The sequence below is a fragment of the Siphateles boraxobius genome, unplaced genomic scaffold (genome assembly GCF_051911475.1).
Source record: "Siphateles boraxobius isolate OS27281-9 unplaced genomic scaffold, OSU_SipBor_1 29, whole genome shotgun sequence".
Classification (NCBI taxonomy): Eukaryota; Metazoa; Chordata; class Actinopteri; order Cypriniformes; family Leuciscidae; genus Siphateles; species Siphateles boraxobius.
Window position 1 is genome coordinate 1,763,683 of NW_027508908.1, and position 21,318 is coordinate 1,785,000.

A 21,318-nucleotide genomic window follows, 5' to 3' on the forward strand; every position below is an offset into this window, starting at 1 on the left:
AGTTAAATAATAAAACCTTAAGTAATAAAAAATGATCTTAAATATTATAATAAATAATATAATCATAGTCCAGACAAGCAAAAATAAACAGGCTTATTAATTTTTCAAAAGGGGGAAACTTTCATTTACGGGGCATCATTTGAAAAGTGCCAGCCATGTAAAAGGTCTCTAAACCAAAAATCACCAGATTAACTCTCACCCAAAACCATCATGGGTTTTATGAGGGCTTAAAAATCACCAAGTTAGGGTCTAATTCTGGCCAGTGTTGGCAAAGCAATGAAATTATACTGAGCGCAGCACATAACAGAACCAGCGTCTTGTTTATGGTCTATGGAAAGAGGGAGTTTATTGAGGGTGGAAGAGAAAGAGAGACACTGCTTTAAAAAACACTGAATGTGTGGGGAGTAAATATGTGTGGTGATCTGATGTGACACACACACACACACACACACACACACACACACACACACACACACACACACACACACACACACACACACACACACACACACACATCATATATGTATATATATATATATACACACATCATTTTTGACATTAGTTAATGCTTTTGGTATCATGAACAAAAAAGTTTTTTATAGCATTTATTAATGTAATATAAAAATCTGTTATTATTAAACTAGTATTAATAATAAAGATTCTTTACATCTTTTTATGCATTTTATTTTGTTCATTGTTACTTCACATTTGTTCATAACTTGAAATGTTAAAAAATATTATCACATTTTTATTTCGATTGTACAATTAAATTTAACATTAAATACAAATATAACAGTAAAAGAGAATTAATTAAATGTTCATTGTTAGTTCATATAAAACCTAATGCGATGACTAATGTTTACAAACTGAACCTTACCGTAAAACTTCCAATTAGAAGAATTTAAAAAAATGTCTATGCAAATGTTTATTAATCACACAAAAAATCAATCAGTCAACCTATACAGAATGCAATATAAAATGCATGCAAAAACTTTTAATCAGTGATTAAATGCACATTATAAATGCATATTTTGCAATTACAGTCCATATTCCAAACATCGGTTCAGCTGTAGTGTAATATTCCTGTATACAAGCAAATAAATCCAGAACAAACAATGACATCAACGTTTTCTTCCCTGTACTGTGTTCTGTTTGCTGTTGGCATTTATTACACTGCATTTAGCGGACTAATTTAATCAGATCATTCATCTTCATTTCAACAATAGCAGACGAGAGGGTAAAGGATGAATGGGGAAATGTAGGCCAGTAACCCTTCTAGAGACATTCATCTGCATGCCGATTTATGTTCATTTCATTTAAGGTTATAAATGATTCTCTCTCCTCCTCGAGCTTGACATATTCCAGCTGGCGGTTATCTCGCATATCTCAAAGATAAGCATAAATATTCACCTACAGGAAAGACTCAAAACAAGGTGTTTATGCGATGCGTGCATAATTGAAATACGGCCGTATTAAATTGCTCTCGTCCTCTCAATCTCCCTGTCAAATCTGATCGCACATGCGTTTTATAAATGAGCCTCCAGATGTCTCTAAACACTTTCTTCCTGAAATCCTCTGGTGACCTGGATGATCTTCCAAAGACACTCATTCTTCAAAAGCACACTTCCTTCCTGATACACACCAACAGATGTGTGTGTGAACAAAGCAATGCTGAGTAATGGTTGGTCAGATGCTAATAAGACGACGGTTAACGTTATCTATTATTTATCTAACGACAATTTGGAACGAAAGGGACAGGGTCACGTGAGGTGAACAAAGCGTCACGGGATAAGATCTGAAAACTGCCTTCCTGTTGGATTTATTATTGGTGGATACGAAAGTCCGTGGCTTTACCAGTGGAGAAAGAGTAATGGTCAACTTGGATCATGTGTGCTTTGATAACCAATCACATTACAGCCTTGACTTCACTGCATTTCATTCTGAGTTGTGCAACAGTCAATCACAGCTAGAAATAAAGGAGAAGTGCCTTAAACTGAATCCCATCTGTTGCACAATTGTCCGTGACGTTTCTTATAACCCGAGAGTAAATTCTGAAAGTAGATCTATCCCAAACGAATGTTTAAGAACAAACACGTTGAAGATTAGCAGACAGGCTATCGATTCAATAAATGATTCAGTTTTCCCACAAATTCAGTTTATTCAGCGTAGGGAAGCCTCTCCACCATTGACACCCATTTAAAAATATATATGTATTTTTAGACCTATTATGCTTTTTTCATGTTCATCTTTCTTTAGTGTGTGATGTCGCTGTTTGCGCATGAAAAAGGTCTGCAAAGTTACAACGCACAAAGTCAATCCGACAGGGGTTATTCTCTATATCAGTGTCACGTTTTCTGAACTCCCTGAAACATTGTAGTCTTGAGTTTTCATTTCGGGAACAAACACGTCACAATATTCCTCATTTAAATAATTCCCGCTCAAGACATACACTAAATAAAGGGGCCTAGTTGAGTAAGTTAGTAGTGTGTTATGGTAAGCAGAGGTGGAAAGTAACGAATTACATTTACTCGCGTTACGTAATTGAGTTGTTTTTTTGTGTACTTCTACTTTTTAAAGTAGTTTTTAAAATCTGTACTTTTACTTTTACTTAAGTACGTTTTCTTTGAAGTATTGTACTTCGCTACATTTGAAATCATATCCGTTACTGAGTAAAAAATAATAATACAAGGGGGGTGAAAAAAAATCACACACTCTGGAAACTACTGAATTGATTGAAGGGCGGGAGAACAAACGCGCAAAAAAGGTAATGCAGACCCAGCTGAAGCTGAAAGCTAAGCGCCAAGCGAATTATGGCCAGTATGAAAAGTAGAAAAAAAGCGTGGTTGTCCTCGAGGATAGATATCCAATTTGCAAAAAATTTGGACGCAAAGTGGCAGCAAAAAGAGGATATAGGACACCATCCCTCCTGCAGATAAAGGTATGTCCCGATTTACGTGATGCAAAGGGAATCCCGGAATCCAGTCATGAAAATAGGATTCACTTAATGCAGATGTCACGTAAAACATGCAAAATAATGGATGGATGAATACATGGAAAGTAGAACTGTGCAATAAATCCAATCGCGACATGGTCTGTGAATATTTAAGCTAAGCACAAAAATACTGCAAGTAAATATATAACCCTATTGTTCTGCTGAGCTGCGTTTGTCTACTACATACTCAAGTACTCGTGACGTTCATGGTGTTTTCAGCGTCTCACAAACAATTTGAGGATATGAATACATAAACATTTCCAGAGCTGCTGTGAGAGAACGCCTAATGAGCATTTTCATAATTTTATTTGAAAAAATCCATTGTCAAATACATTTTTAACAGGTCTTCACAACCCGTCAAAATAAAAGTTCGGTTTTACTAGGAGAAATTATGACAGAAATATATTACTATTGTAGGCATACAGTAGAACGTAGCCTACTTCTCAAAATAATAATAACAACAACAATAATAATACATTTTATTTGAACATTATTTAAAGGAATATTTTTTTTTGTCCATGGTTTAATTTATTAAATCTGTTTTTGCAGCACTTCCCCCAAAAATAAAAGGACACAAGTTTAAATTTACATTTGATTACCACCGTTTTTGATAATATATTTGGATTAAATCATAAAAAGTAGGGGTGTAACGATACACAAAACTGACGGTTCGGTTTTCCCACGGTTTCGACTTCTCGGTTCGGTTCGGTTTAGAAAGCTAAAAAAAAAAATTAAACAGTGGTTTAATGAAAAAATGGTGTCTTTGTCTTTAAATTAATTCAATTACAATTAAAAGTTTTGCAAGGATTAAAAATCTGGTAATGCTGTATAGGGAGCCGCACATTACTATAACATTAAAGGTTGTATCAGTGATTTCAGGCCCAAAAATAAATGTCTAATCTTTCCTAACGATCCGCTAGCTGCCCGCCCCATAAGCATGCCGTCCAAAAACCGCGTCTCTGTAGGCAGCCTAGGCTCTGAGATCTGCACACAAAAACAAATGGGTACAACCACCACTCAAAACCAAAATAAAGTGTTCCAACCAATCACTGACTGGTTGTTGTGAGGGTGTTGTGAGGTTTTGCGCTCGTGCACGGCTGGATGCGAAATCGGAGGAACACCCGCCCCTGACAGTGATTGGTTGGAACACTGTTTATTTTGGTTTAGAGTGGTGGTTGTACCCATTTGTTTTTGTGTGCAGATCTCAGAGCCTAGGCTGCCTACAGAGACGCGGTTTTTGGACGGCATGCTTATGGGGCGGGCAGCTAGTGGATCGTTAGGAAAGATTAGACATTTATTTTTGGGCCAGAAATCACTGATACAACCTTTAAAGGTTAACAACAGAGCCTAAATTTAGATGCTATTTATTTTTTAGATATAATAATCAACACCCGACACATTGTATGAAAACATGTAAACTGAACATAAGGCAGTTTTTGCATTAAGTTTACTCTAATTTGCTATTGAAGTATAATAATTTACACAATTGCTGTCATTTTCATTAAAGATATTTTAAACGTACTTTAAATAATCAAGATATAATTAACAGGTTAAGTAAAATATAATATATAGGATAATATTGTGCATTTATTTAGTGCAAGAGTTAATTTCTCTAGGAACCAACAAGTTGTGGACACTTAATCACTAGCCTGCTGAGGTAAATATAATGCTAGTGACAAGCTATGCAGTTTTATTGACGTCTTTGCGCTGATGAAACACTGATTGAGCGATTACACGAGTTATGATGCCTTTCAGTAAGTATACTGTATTTTTCAACATACCTTCATGTGTCCATTCATGTTTATTCTGTAACTGAGGAAGAGATGATCGCGTTTACTCCGCGCTGCTGCTACTGTTACAATCCGTGGTGACAGATAGTTTTAAACTGTGCACACGGTAGTTTATTTTTCTTCTGTAATGAAGCTTGGCTGTCCATCTAGTGAAAAATGTTGGTACTGCGGCCAAATAAAATCTTACTGAAAGCTCATTTTTCAGTAATCAACCTAAAATTTGGAACACAACTTTTTGGCTTACATTTTCTGGCAGTTTTAGAGTAAAATTTTAGAGTAAAATATATTTTGTAATATATATATTTTATATAAAATAGAAATAATTATGTTTTTACATTGTTCATTTTCATTAACTCAAACTTGTATAACTTTTTTTCTGTTTCACTTTCATAACTTCATAATACTTCACTTCAACATTAATCATGCAAATGTCTTCTTTAAAACAAGACCAACCATAGGTCTATATTCCAAAGCATTCTTGAATTACAACCATTTAAGTTTGAATAGTGATTTTCATTTCTATGCGAAAAAAGGGGGAGTGACAGTTAAAGGGTTAAACGATATTAAACTATTATATCTATATCTATAATATCTAAAATATAATTTATATATAAAAACTCTCCTACAGTCCAGTCACCATCGGTCGCGACTCGCACGTATTTTCATTTAAACGTCACTCACTGACGTTTTCCTAACCAGAAAAAAAAAACGATTGCCCTGCTCTGCCTCTGATTGGCTAGTACTCATTGCCATCTGGGTCAGAGCCAATTAGAAGCAGGATGAGGGTGGGAAAAAACTCTGTATAGGGAAAGGGGAGAGACAGAGGGAACAGGCAAGACAAACTCCTACGTTTAAATAACATATAGAAAATATCTGCTTGACAACGAGCTGAGAACAAGCCCAAATAAGCAACTACACTTTAGAAACAAGCCCAAAAAAAAAACGCAACCCGCGACCACCAATATTTGTAAGCGACTTTACAGAAAAACAAGCCCAAAGTCGCTTATAATAAGCGGACTTGGCAACACTGATTCCAGGTCCAATCAATGAGCCGGGCTGGGCGGGGCCGGGGTAGCTTGCAGGGCGGGCCGTGTTCGGTACGCCATGAGAGTATCGCTATTCGAATCGTGGGTTCTGTATCGCGGTTCTTCGGTTTGGTTCTAATATCGTTACACCCCTAATAAAAAGAAACGTTAATTTTATGAATAAAATACATTTCATAGGACAATATTATTCTTAAACATTTTAATAAATTATTAATGTTAAAAATAAGTTGTTAATCTAAGTCATTATTAATTATCGAATTTAATTGATTAGACATGTTTTATTGAAATTTTAATAAACAAACAAATGATTTCAAGTTTGTTATAATAAAATCATTTGTTCAACCAAAAAAAATCCTGTTTTCATTAATTTAACTGTCATTTTAACTAATGATAATAATAATAATACCCATAATTTAATAATACAGTTTATTTATTTGATTAATACTGTAAACCGTGATATTTTCTGAGACGTTACCATACTGTGAAAATCTTATACCATTACAACCCTACACGGGAGAGTCCCCCCACCCCACCCCACACACTGTTCACCCACCCCCCACTGTTAAAAAAGTAACTCAGTAACTTTTACTCTGAGTCAATTTTAAATGAGCTACTTTTTACTTTTACTTGAGTAGATTTTTAGACCGGTACTTTTACTTGTACTTAAGTAAAATTTCATTGAAGTAGTAGTACTTTTACTTGAGTAGAATATTTTATTACTCTTTCCACCTCTGATGGTAAGGGACGTGACATTTCCCAAACACACTCAAAGCGCTTGAACAATCACAACACACTGGTCCAGCTGACCAATCAGAGCACAGTGTGCTTTTCAAAAGGAGGGGCTTCATAGAGAAAGGAACTAAGCCGAGCGTTACTGACAGACTGGGAAGAGAGGAGCTGCAACAATGGAGAATATGTGAAAAAAATAATGTGTTTTTGAACATTTAAGCATGAAACTCTATTCTATTAGAGCCCAAAAACAAAATCAAGACGTTAAATAGCTTAATAGGTCCTCTTTAATCCTTGAGTACCGGAAGCTTTTCTCGTCTAAATGTTTTCATTTACTTTTAATCAACCCCACACAGGGTCCAAAATTAAAGCCGAACTTCCTTCATTAAAAAAAAAGTTGTATTCATAAAAGAATGACTATTACTTTTAAAAAAAATCATCCACACTCACATGAAATGAAATGTCTCACATTTCTGTGTGATGCTAGTCGCAAGAGCCAAATTTGAAAAATTGGCTTTAGCATCTTGCAAGTCAAAATATAAGATAATAAATTTAGAGAAAACATCCAACAACTTTTCCCTCAGAAGTAGGAGAATATTCCTCACATTAAGCCACCAAAACTAACATATTAGTAACAACTTCTCTGTTAAAGGAGTAGATGCACAGAAATACAACAACAGTTATATAGAGCTATATCCTCTTAAAAAAAGGTTAGATGGTGTTCTATATAGAACCCTAGGGTTCTTGACTCAAGTTTAAAGAACCCTTTAAGCCAAAAAGGTTCTATACAAGGTAAATGTTCAAATGATTGCATGATACTCAAGTTTAACAGGTTATTTAAATGTGTTTCAACTTAATTAAAATAAACAAAATAATTAAAACAAAATATGATACACCGGTGTTTTGCCAGATGAAAAGCTATCTATGTATCATCTTTTTACTCTTTTAATTTCGTTTTATAACTGTATCATATATCTCTTTTAATTTCTTTTATAACTGTTTTAATCCCTGCTTTTATTTTGTGATTATTTTAATTCCTTTCTGTAAAGCACTTTGAATTGCCATAAGAAATGTGCCTTGCAAAAGAGTGATAAGTGACAATTTTTTTTAAAAAAACAAGCATGTAGAGAATACTAAATTTAATGGCATGTTGAGACTAAAGGTGAAGTCTTTTAGTTAATGCATTAACCAACATTAAATAATGGGACCTTATTATAAATACATTTTTATGGTAAAAAAAAATCACCATTAGTAGGTGTCCCAAAAAAATCTGTAATCTTGCAGCCTAAACTCACAGATGATGAAACTTTCATTAAGGGCAGGAGAAATTTCATGTAGTGCAAGACCGACCTGCTAACATTTAGGAGACGCAAGATTCCATTGGCCATGGGTATGGCCGTCTCGAAGAGAAGCTAGCCATAAACTCCCTCTCAATCAATACACAGACTGTAAAGTGATTGAATTCAAGACCCAAAGATCTCCACTGCAGACCGCTGTTTATTGCCCTACACTCCGAGCATCTAAGATTGCTTGGATAAGGATCTATAAATAACTGAATGTGTCATGATATAGAGAGAGGAAGAGATAAGGCAGAAAAGAAAAGGTGACCTGCGAGGGGAAGAACAGAGGAAAGACAAGACTTCCTGAAACACAGCGCAGCAAACCTGATAACTGTGTGAAAGGTCTCGGCCGGGGCGAGCAATAGAGTCGCAAACAAACGCTATAGGCGGATGCGTTGCTTTCCTATTATTTTCACAGCAAAAACAACCCAAGTCAAAATCTTTGCTGAAAATAATTTTTTCCCATATAGACACTAAAAGGGAGGGCTGATTATGAACTTTTGAAGATGTAGGGCTCAAGAGTACCGCCCACTTTTCAGCAGCAACTGTTTCTGAATGTATTTTCCCTTTCCCATTGTTCTTCAAAGGCCTTTCAGAAAACGAGCCAGTTCTACGCCATGATCCAGACAAAGCTCTGAGATAAATCACCATATTATAACATTTGATTCGAATCTATTAGTGTTGGAAAAAACAACTAAGGTAAATAGACTTTGTACTTGAAATTTTGAAGTAACACTTTAACACTTGCGGTAAAACTTTAGTTTAGGGTCCAATTCTCACTATTAACTAGTTGCTTATTATCATGCATATCACTAGGATATTGGCTGTTTATTAGTACTTATAACAGACACATTAATGCCTTATTTTGCATGATCATATTCTATATCCCTTTATCCACCCATACCTTACCTTAACAACAACCTTAATAACTGTAGGCAATAAATAAGCAGTAATTAGAAGTTTATTGAGGCAAAAGTCATAGTTAATAGTTACTTGATAGTGAGAATTGGACTCTAATCTAAAGTGTGATGAAGGTAATTTATATGCATTAAAAAAAATATATATATACAATTTTAAATAAAATACATTTTTTAAATGTATAACAATTATAATTTATTGGCTACAACTACTAAAATATTAATTGAATTTATTAAAAAATATTAATACGTATTAATGATATAATACATGCCTGAAGAACAAAATGTATGACCAATGCTTAAAAAAAAGCTGTATGTGAACAAATGCAATATATAGTGGGGTTCAAAAGTCTGACCACTTTAAACATAAGTGGGGTTTTTTGTATTAAAATAGAAAAAGTTTTCGATTTCTGAAAAATTCACACACACACAGAAATAGTGACCTAGAAATAGTGTAGAAACTTTTGTGAATTTTTCAGAAATCTAAACCTTTATTTCTATTTAAATACTGAAAAATGCTCTCTAAAGCTCAATATGCTCTTTGGAAAATCTAAAGTCACGCTTGAGCTTCAGTGTCGCTGTCATTAAAGCGCAAGAGACACAAACCAAATACAACGACAATCTGAAATCCATCATCATTTTTCCAATCCAACTTTTTACAATATGGCAAAAAAAATTCATTTTCACAAGAAGTCTGAGACGTTTTGGACCGCGAGCACTGAATTACACAAGAGAGCGCAGTGCTTTTGTACTTCTGCTGCTCCGCACCAAAGAGAAACGCTATTCTGAGCATCAAGCGAGACAGAAAGAGTGACAGAGAGCAAACAACCAGCCAGAGACAGACAAACAGAACAAACATCATGAGGCAAAGGCCAGTGTCTACACCGTAACATGACCAACATGCCAATTAAAGGGAAACAACAATCATTACTAATACTAATGAAGGAATTCCACATTGCATCATCTAAGCAAACAGCCCGACAATTTGGCCAAATCAAGGTATCTTTTGAGGTAGCCATTTGGTGGAGCTTCAAAATGAGTTTTGGAACACAGGAAAGAATAACGGCACTGGAGCAGCTGTTTGAATAGCAAATCGCTTAGTGAGCGACAACAAGGCAACAAAACTGTTGGTTTTAAGTCCTGATGGCATGTTGCAGATGCTTCTGGATATGAATGTGTCCTGCCCGCACCATCTGTACTAATTTACTACCAATTTGTCATTTAATTGGAGCTCAAATATGATTTACAGTACATTTACAGGAACAACTCCACTGGGAGGAGATCATCATTCATGATTTATTCAAACCTTGTGGGCTTTGAACCTACAATCGTTTAGGTTGCATGACAATCTATAACCATTACACCACACAACGTCTCTTTCTCCACAACACACTACACAGTTTACATATTTACCCCCTTTAACAGCCCTCACCTTCATCAAAATTATACAAACTTGGAAAATGTAGGGATGGATGCTATAGCTAAAATATTTTATATTAATATAATCAGTCATTTTTGGTAGAACTTGAACAAAACAATGATTCATATCTTAAATTAAAATGTGTTAAATATCTGTTTTTGTATGAAATTACACTGAATTAAATGACAAATGACGGGTACTTCATCCCATTCAATTATTTTCTTCTTATATTTGGAACTTCATGGATGAGGATCAGAAATAACATTATTCAAAACATATTGAGTCCACAAAAACAGCTTCAAGTCACTCGAGTTAGCAACAAAATCCTCGAAACAGTCAAACTAATATCTTAAATACTCCGTATTTAGCATAAATAAATCTAGTCCTACCACACAATGAAAACTCAAGCTGTGGATTCATCGGACAGTCTGACTGAATGTGTGGCAACTAAATATGTGGAAAATACAGGAGCAGATGGGCTGTTTTCTGCTGGAGTCTCAGCACTGTTTGATCAGCTGTGACATCATCTACCTCCAGAGAGTTATTCGCATGACCACCAAACACGCCAAATGAGGTTTCACCATGAAACGACAGCACAGCCTGAATGAAGTCAGCGCTGCAGAGGATGATAAAGCAATGCGACTCACCTCAGGCTGAGAGAAAGCTGCTGGTCTTTGAACTGGAGGAGATCGGCCACCGAGAAGCTGCTACTTCCCAAGAAGTTGCTCTAAAAGAGGAAACACAGCAGAATCTGGTCATGAAATGTCATCCAACTGGACAGGTCTCCTGTTGAACACGTGTGGTTATAAACACATCTGGAGTGTTTCGTACTGTACCTACACTGTTCATTAATGTTTAAAGACAGCACTATGTCTCAACTGTACTACAACCACCAGTGTTACACTTTCAGTTCCAAAACAATTCCTGAATTTGAGGTAGCAAACAGGATGTGGAACTGTAATTCGAATTTTGAATGTAATAAAGCAGAATTAAAACGAACTGAAATAGATGAAAGAGAACGATGGATTGATGGACGGATAGACAGATGGATAGATAGAACGATATATAGAATTAAAGATAATGAAAGGTAGAACATTTACATTTATCTGACGCTTTTATCCAAAGCGACTTACAATTGCTATATACTGTATGTCAGAGGTCGCACGACTCTGGAGCAACTAGGGGTTAAGTGTCTTGCTCAGGGACACATTGGTGTCTCACAGTGGATTTGAACCCGGGTCTCTCACACCAAAGGCATGTGTCTTATCCAATGTGCCATCACCAACCAGCATTAAGCATGAAAGAACAATGGATGGATGGATGGATGGACGGATGGATGGATGGATGGATGGATGGATGGATGGATCGATGATGGATTGGATGTATGAATGGATTGGATGGATGGATGGATGGATGGATTGGATGGATGGATGGATGGATGGATGGATGGATGGATGGATGGATGGATTGGATTGGATGTATGAATGGATTGGATGGATGGATGGATGGATGGATGGATTGGATGGATGGATGGATGGATGGATGGATTGGATGGATGGATTGGATGGATGGATGGATGGATGGATGGATGGATGGACGGATGGATGGATGGATGGATGGATGGATGGATGGATCGATGATGGATTGGATGTATGAATGGATTGGATGGATGGATGGATGGATTGGATGGATGGATGGATGGATGGATGGATGGATTGGATTGGATGTATGAATGGATTGGATGGATGGATGGATGGATGGATTGGATGGATGGATGGATGGATGGATTGGATGGATGGATGGATTGGATGGATGGATGGATGGATGGATGGATGGCTGGATTGGATGGATGGATGGATGGATTGGATGGATGGATGGATGGATTGGATGGATGGATGGATGGATGGATGGATGGATTGGATGGATGGATGGATTGATTGGATGGATGGATGATGGATTGGATGGATGGATGGATAGATGGATAGATGGATGGATGGATTGGATGGATGGATGGATGGATGGATGGATGGATGGATGGATTGGATGGATTGGATGGATTGGATGGATGGATTGGATGGATTGCCGTACAGTCAGAAAAATAGATTTTGTTGTTGATCCTGTGCTGAACTGGAGGAGTGTTTCTCTCAGATACAGCAGCTTCAGCACAACTGCTCTTTCAAACAGCATCATGACAAACAGAGACATAAATGTGGAGTGGAAGCGCTCCTCACTCTGGGTTTGCTTTTCCCACTGAGAGAGATCTTTTCATGCCAAGGACATGCAGCCCTCTACACTGCTTTAACTGGTAATTACAACATACATACTGTACACACACACACACACACACACACACACACACACACACACACACAAACACACACGAATCCCTTGACATTTCTCAATTAATTACCGTGCCACGTTCTTCACTGGAAAGGCTCAAACAGGCCCAAACAGACTGATTTCATGCTTAATGCTGTTCAGATGAAAAGACAAACCAAGTGAGAACCAAATTAAATATTAATGACTGATTATGTTGTAGTCAATGTGTGCTTGCTCGTGTCATATACAGTTTTTTTATGACGTATATTTCACAACAGAACTTACTGAACATCCAAAACAATGCTGAGTTCTGGGCTAAATGCGTTCACTGTACGTGCGTAGCTTCATATGATGGTATTTTGACCAGCTGAGAACTTGTGAAGAGCTTATAAATGTGTAAATGAGTCAAACAGCGCCAGGAATCCCTCCATCACACACACACACACACACACACACACACACACACACACACACACACACACACACACACACACACACACACACACACACACACACACACACACACACACACACACACCTGCTGTGAGGAGACGAGGTTCTGATGCCTGTACCAAACTGAGATAAGCAACATCTCGACTATAACAACAAAAAACAGGAACGCTTGAGGATTCTGTCCTTTTTAGGGTCGCATCTTGTATCACATCACGTCCTGTTTTTGGTTGGTTTACATGTGTTTGGTCCGTGTTGTGTTCATATTTCAGTCGAACCGCACCAGAGTTGGTTTGGAGGCGGATTGAGACTCATCTCATCAGAGCAATCGCATCAGGATTCGTTTTAATCCAACCAAACATGCCTAGTGTGAACATCCAAATCCCGTTTCAGAACAAAGCAAGCGAGTCGTACACTCTTATTGGTAGCTGAAAGCATCATTAAATTGTCTTTGTTTTGACACCATAGTTGTGTCTGTGTTTCAAACAACAATCCTCTACTGTTCCTCACCTCCACAAATCCAACTCAGTTTAAAATCATTGGAAAGCAAACATGGGCGGCACTAAACGTTCCTGACGTTTTGCCATTTTAAATAAAGATTTACTCCAAACAGCATGCATATGGTGTTCACCAAGACATAAGTGTTGTCACAGATCAAGACGGCATCTCACGGCTGTGCATGACATGATGAAATGCGCGGGAATACTGTGAACAGCTTCGCTCTGACAGCGATGTGGGATAATTGGGAACAAAAGTGTTTATTCCTGAGCAGGAATTGGTTTAGCATCATCGTCGCTTTAATTGGGCTAAATAAGAAGGTCGCCAGCCACTCTATGTGAGGTTAAAACAGACTGGAGAGTAATTTATTGATGTTTTACATGTGCTGTAAAGGTTACAGGCCAATTCACAGCATCGACAAAGACTTGAGTGAAAGAACTGGATGTGAGTCGAGATAATAGCTAAATACTCTACATGTACCCTGAATAACATTCAGTGTACAAGCACTCTTCTAGCTTGTCTTGATCTACGTCTCTTTTGAAACCTGACAAAATGGCAGTGCTGGAGGAACAATCTAAGGCATCATTACTCCACAAAACATGCTGAACATTATGCTAAGTGTGAGAGAGATCAGTCGTGCAACTCTGGAAAAACTCTGTCCACGCAGCAGAATCGTTTTCAGAGAGCCAAGAGATTCATCCGCTGACGCTAGTTATCCTCATATATTGAAACTACGATAAGTGCATAGGCAAAATTCATGCTTGTAAATACGTACACTGGTTGTTCAAGTTGTCACATTTAGATCATCTGACAACAGTACAACAATAAGATAAAAAATCCATATAAATATAGGCTATGTATGTATATAAGGGCGGTGCCACGGTTAATCGCGATTAATCGCATCCAAAATAAAAGTTTGTGTTTACACAATATATGTGTGTGTACTGTGTATAATTATTTTGTATATATAAATACACAAACATGCATGTATTTATTTAAGAAATATTCGCATGTATATACTGTATATATATATATATATATATATATATATATATATATATATATATATATTCAAATATAATTTATAATAAATATTATATATATAAATAACACATTTTTCTTAAGTATATACATGCATGTGTGTGTATATATACAAAATAATAATACATGGTACACACATATATTATGTAAACAAACTTTTATTTTGGATTGCGATTAATCACGATTAATCGTGGCACAGAACAGCATGGGAACAAAAAAAAGTTTAGGGAAACACTTTATTTTAAGGTGACATAGTTACACATTACTACATGTACTTGCTATAGTAATACCAGTAAATTATGTATAATTACAAGTAACTAACACTAAACCAAACCCTAACCATAACTCTGTAGTAAGTAGTTAATTAATATTACCCAGACAGCAACATACAGTAATGTCGGCCCAGATCCATCCAACTTCTGGTACACGTGGATTCCAGATGTGGGCCGGATCTGGGCCGTAACTGTGATGCTGTCTGGGTACTCAGTACTTATTTGAGTTAGTACAATGTAACTACGTCACCTTAAAATAAAGTGTAACCAAAGTGTGTCTTTATGCTGTAAATATGTCCTCAGACGCAATGCAAAGGCCTTAAATACATATAAGTGATATTTATTCTTCTAGATACAGAAGCATTAATGATGTGACAACATGCAAATACATGGCAAAATTAAGTATTGATTTATTACTGATAAATTTAAGAAATAATAACCTTAACAATACGTTTTGGCATTTTGCATAACCTCTCATTTTATAAGATCTCTTGTATTATTTTGCTGTAAGTACAGTATGGTTTACATCTCTACCTTCAAAATGGCAGGAAATTTTGCCACATTTTTTGCCACAATGTTGATGCCTTTCTACCTTATATACATTTATTACTCAACAGTTCCTGAAAAACTTGAACAAAACTGAAAACCATGAAGTATGTGATCAGGGATTGTCAACATTAATCAAACCTCAAACTCAGGCCTTTAGCAAGCATTCGTTTCATTGATATGGCCATATCTGTAATACATCGAGACAGACAGGTGTTTAGGGAAGTGCTTCAGTGGTTTTTAGCTTCTATTGAGTGTTTCTAAAGCGAATAATAAAACCCAAACTGAACTTTTACTCCTGATGGCCTTTAGCCCTGTTGTACTTTATAAACACTTCACCTTGCTTTTCTTCTCCCTAACACGCTTTTATGCAGACATACTCACAACAGTGTGAAATCTTGATAACAAACCACCTGCAGCGTAATGCTTTTTGTCATGCTGCATTGTTTTCTTTCTTCCTTCCTTCTTTCCGTGCCGAAGCTCTCGAGGCGACTCATGAAGGACCAGACATCACCGCACAAACAGTCTCAGTCTCAGGATGAGTCACACGCGAGAGCGTTTTTATCTCGTGTACTTTTCCAACTGTTGGTAGAGGAATTTTCTGCTTTTAAAGGGCATCCTTCGCACTGACATTTTTTTACGCGAACACTTCCTTCCTCAGCGCTTTGACTCTAATAGATAGGTTTCTCGGGTGTGTTGCAAGATAACAACCTCACACACACACAGACACACATAAACCACACATGAACACAAAATGCATGTGCATAAACTAAGAACATTGACAAAACAAGCTATTTACACTAGATAAAACACAAAATCTACGTAACACACACACACACACACACACACACACACACTCACAGAAACAGCGGAGATGCATTCCCTCAGCTGTTGATAGATAGAGTTAGAGAATCTGCTCGTCATTCAAGCTCACAAACAAAACTTGATGAGTATTTCCTGAAGGAAAAGCAACACGATCAAGGCAGCAAAGGATGTTACGGTTTAAAGTGTGTGTATGTGTTACGTCTTTGATTCTGTGAATTAAATGCTGCATCAGAGGCGCTTTGTCACGTCACGCAGCACAGACACACACATCTTCACACGAGAAACAGCACATGCAACGATGGACAGTTACATATATGCAAGAAAATGTTCCAAATGTAACCTCAAATAAATAAAAAAGTATGAAGATACAAAAACACTTTGTTTTTTTATCGCCCAATATATCGTTCAGAACACTTATATTACACAACTAATATTGAGCCAGAATGTCAGTTCTAGTGATAATTAACCATATATATATATATATATATATATATATATATATATATATATATATATATATATGGTTAATTATCATTTTTATATATATATATATATATATATATATATATATATATATATATATATATATATATATATATTCATACTCTTGTTTAATTTGAATGAATACTTAAATAAAGTAAACACTGTGTTAAAAAATATTGGCACCAAAAAATCCATATCGGTCTGAAGCAAATCGGGTTGACCGCTCATGCTTAGCAAAGCCAACACTGAAATTACTGTCAAAATACATTTTAAACGGAGAACATCAAACAGTTCAAACAGAATTCAATCCAGTCGTTTAATACCAAGTGTTGAACAAACCCTCGCCAGAAGAATTTCGGGAAAACCAACATTGTGCTTCTTAGCAAGAACAAACAGATCAGCAAGTGAAGACAGAGAAAGCGAAATGAGAGGTTTCCTGACACACATAATGAGGTATGATCACTGGCTGCTGTCACTTTCTCTCTGTGTTGGAGGCTTAAAAACAAACTTGATCTTGCCCTCGCCACCGGAGGAAGTGTGCATGCAACACAAACACACGCTTACCTTGCTCTCTAAATGAAGACATACCACAGACTCCTGCTGTTTATATAAAACTAATTATGACTCCAGACTAACCCAACCCCCTCGAAGAAACTTTCAGCCTGTTAGGATTCAAAAACCATTACCACTTTATTTAAAAATCATTTGGGAACATTTGCCACATTTAGCTCACGTCTAAGGACAATTTTGTCCCCAAACTATAACAAACACGCATGTGGCTCATTAAAGACGACACGTCTCACACTCCAAATCCAAAGCCAAAGCATTTATTTCCACACACCAATGTCAGTCCAGCACCAACCGGTCCATCCCACCTGTGAGTTGGGGTCGTTTTGCTTTGGGTGACGATCTAATGCATGTCCAGTCCTCCACAAACACAGTTAAACACTGCATCCTGAAAGCAGACTCACTTGTTAAGAGTAGCGCTGGTCCTCAGAGGAAGCGTCCTAGCGAAGCTGTCACGGGGCAGGACCGCCTCACAGGGCTTCTGCGCGACACCACATCTCCTCCTAAACTGAGCACTGGTACATTTGCAGCCTCCTTCACGTCTACGCTAAGCAGCCGGAGCGAGCAAACACACACACACACACGCGCGCACGCATGCAGAGAAGTGACACGACCCGATTGAGCCACTGAATAAACCACTGCAGTTATGAGCCGACGCCAGAAACACTGAGACAGACAGAGAGAGAGAGAGAGAGAGAGAGAGAGAGAGAGAGAGAGAGAGAGAGAGAGAGAGAAAGGGGGAGGGAGTAAGACTGGGGAGGCGTGTAATACTGAGAGATTAAGGAAGGAACAGAGAGAGAGAGAGAGAGAGATAGAGAGAGAGAGCAAAACTAGGTGAGACAGAAAGAAACCTCACATGTGTTGAACAGTGACGGGTCAGTGACTCAACAACTACCTGAATTAACACACACACACAGACGCTGATTGTGCGGTAACGTGTGTGTGTGTGTGTGTGTGTGTGTGTGTGTGTGTGTGTGTGTGTGTGTGTGTGTGTGTGTGTGTGTGTGTGTGTGTTGTGTGTGTGTGAGCGAGATGTATGGTTCATATAGTCTGATATTTGAGTGTGTTTGCTCTGCAGTCGGAGGAATTAGTTTTACAGGCTTTACAGGCTTACAGCTAATCCACAAACACGCAAATGCATCAGAGCCATGTTTTCTGAGAAAAAGCTGGTTGTATCTCTTCAAATATATATATTTTGTATTGTATGATCAAATATTTGACATTAAAAACCAGACATTACACAACATTAGATTAAATACCATGTAAACTATATTTTATCTGAAGTGAAAGCTGTTTGCAAAAGCACACCCTGTGCTGTTTCTGCAGATTCTGTGGCTCTATAGACCAATTTACCCATGAAAGTTCTCAGAAGTTAAAATTGATATAGTTGGGTAAACTTCTATAGTGATGAAGAAGAAACTCCACTGAATATCATTTTTGCGTTTCCTCTTTGTCCAATAGCAAAAGAAAAAAACAACGATAGCAATACTATGACTTTACAAAAGACAAAAAAATATTAAGAGATTGATTACATTGGTCAGAAAAGAGAAAGGTCAAATTTGCAGTAACTTTTTGGCCATTATATTAGAAACACTCACACACTAACGGTTCAATAAAGGATTGGGTCATCAGCCTACTCTGCTCTGATTGGTCAGATGACCCAGTCTGTTGTGATTGGTCTACTCTGCTCTGATTGGTCAGATGACCCAAGTCTGTTGTGATTGGTCTACTCTGCTCTGATTGGTCAGATGACCCAGTCTGTTGTGATTAGTCTACTCTGCTCTGATTGGTCATATGACCCAGTCTGTTGTGATTGGTCTACTCTGCTCTGATTGGTCATATGACCCAGTCTGTTGTGATTGGTCTACTCTGCTTGGTCAGATGGCTCAGACTGTTGTGATTGGTCTACTCTGCTCTGATTGGTCAGATGACCCAGTCTGTTGTGATTAGTCATATGACCCAGTCTGTTGTGATTGGTCTACTCTGCTCTGATTGGTCATATGACCCAGTCTGTTGTGATTGGTCTACTCTGCTCTGCTTGGTCAGATGGCTCAGTCTGTTGTGATTGGTCTACTCTGCTCTGATTGGTCATATGACCCAGTCTGTTGTGATTGGTCTACTCTGCTCTGCTTGGTCAGATGGCTCAGTCTGTTGTGATTGGTCTACTCTGCTCTGATTGATCAGATGTCCCAGTCTGTTGTGATTGGTCTACTCTGCTCTGATTGGTCAGATGACCCAGTCTGTTGTGATTGGTCTACTCTGCTCTGATTGGTCAGATGGCTCAGTCTGTTGTGATTGGTCTACTCTGCTCTGATTGGTCAGATGACCCAGTCTGTTGTGATTGGTCTACTCTGCTCTGATTGGTCAGATGACCCAGTCTGTTGTGATTGGTTGATTAGTTGAGTTGATTAAATAGTACTTATACACCTTGGTTGTCAATTAAGACTAATAAATTATTATTAATGTTACAGAACCAAATTTAGTGGGAAGAGGTGTGCACGAATATTCAAATTTTCGAATATTCGATCTGTAATTATTATTCGAAAAATAAAATACTATTTGAATTTTACTACGTTGCTTTGCTGGCCGTAAATACAGTGAATCCATGATAAATCCCAAGCACTAACTCGCAGTTATAATTAAATGCACTGGGTGGCGCTGTGGAGCTTGTTAACAAGTTGTCTGTATTTGATCACCTGATGTTGTCGTCTGCCTTGCGAAGTTTGGAATTACTTGAAAATGATCTTACTACATTATCTTACAAAATCGAACTACTTTTGATCAAATTAATTTACTAATCTTAGTTATAATATCTTCATCAAAATGAGAAATCACATGAAATCCAAACAGTCCATCACTGCATCCACGACTGCAGGTAAGCGCAGCTGGACCCCGGGTGATCCGAGATTATAACTTCTCTAATAGCAAAATGATTTTGAGACATACTTCCTTTAAGTTCGTTGAGGGAGACCGGTTTAAGAACAGAAAACGCAAAGTGCTGTTAGAACACTGTTATCTTTGTGTCTCTGAAACGTCTGTCAGCGCAGCGCGTTTTCTCACTCGAGCATAAATTGCTGGCGGCGCCCCTGCATGTGGATATTATTGTTTTTCTCAACATAAACATGAAACAATATAAACACGACAATCATTATGCTGACTGGAGTGTATATACGTTCTGTACGATATCTGGCGCAGTGTGCTTTATTAGACGTTTTTTTCCGTTCACGCTGAGCTTAAATGCTTTTGATCTTTATATTTTTAGTTTACACATAGGCCGTAGTGTTTAATGTTTTCAACTTGTTCAGAAATGGTGACGAAAACGTAAAAAAAAGTTAAACTTAAAAATAACATATTTTTTTGTTAAACGTCATTTAAATAAACGAATATTCGAATATTCGATTTTTATGAGCCCGAATGTTCGAATGCAAAATTTTTGAAAAATGCCCATCCCTAGTAGGGTCACACGAGAGAGCGCTGTGATTGGCTGATTATCCTGTCAATGCCATTATTCAGCCTGAAAATCGTTATAAATAGATCAAACTAGTGAAAAAGGATGGACTAATTACAGAGTAAACAACTTAACCACTGCGATTTGCCACTATATATGCCAATCAAACGGTCTCTTCGGGTCTAAGTAGGCGGGTCTTAACCAATATAAGCTGCTTATTCAGGCATATGACGATCAAAAGTCTGGCGGATTAAAACTGTTACATAACCTCTCATGCTAGTGGAACTGCATGACGACAAATTTACATCACATTATTAAATAATAACATCTTAATTTCTGAGCTTAGCATTCACTTCAACAGCACTGGCCTTTGAGTCTACTAATACTCTAATGAGAGTTATTTAACATCTAGTTGCAAATATGCTTATAGTTGACCATCAAAATAAAGTGTAACCAATATTTAATAGCTACGAGTCACACATCACTAGGCCTAGAATTTCAATTTCGTTGGCAAGTTTGTTTAAGATTAATCTGCTAAGATAAGTCTGCTTTTTCTTTTACTCTAAACAACCTTTAAACTGAAAGCAACTTCTAAAACACACACACACAGTCACAATGACAAAACACAGGTCATA

The 21,318-nt window shown here is 37.3% G+C and overlaps 1 protein-coding gene across 9 annotated transcripts in view; it reads right to left on the bottom strand.

The window, feature by feature from the left end:
• inpp4b (inositol polyphosphate-4-phosphatase type II B) overlaps positions 1-21,318 on the bottom strand; it is a 177,119-nt gene that overhangs the window by 121,397 nt on the left and 34,404 nt on the right. For 7 of the 9 annotated variants that reach the window (XM_077245910.1, XM_077245914.1, XM_077245908.1 and 4 more), the window contains one exon: positions 10,882-10,961. In XM_077245910.1, coding sequence (XP_077102025.1) covers positions 10,882-10,961 — 80 coding nt within the window. Of the gene's footprint in view, positions 1-10,881; positions 10,962-17,639; positions 17,971-21,318 lie in introns of those variants that run through there. The other 2 variants (XM_077245913.1, XM_077245911.1) reach the window with 1 other exon arrangement.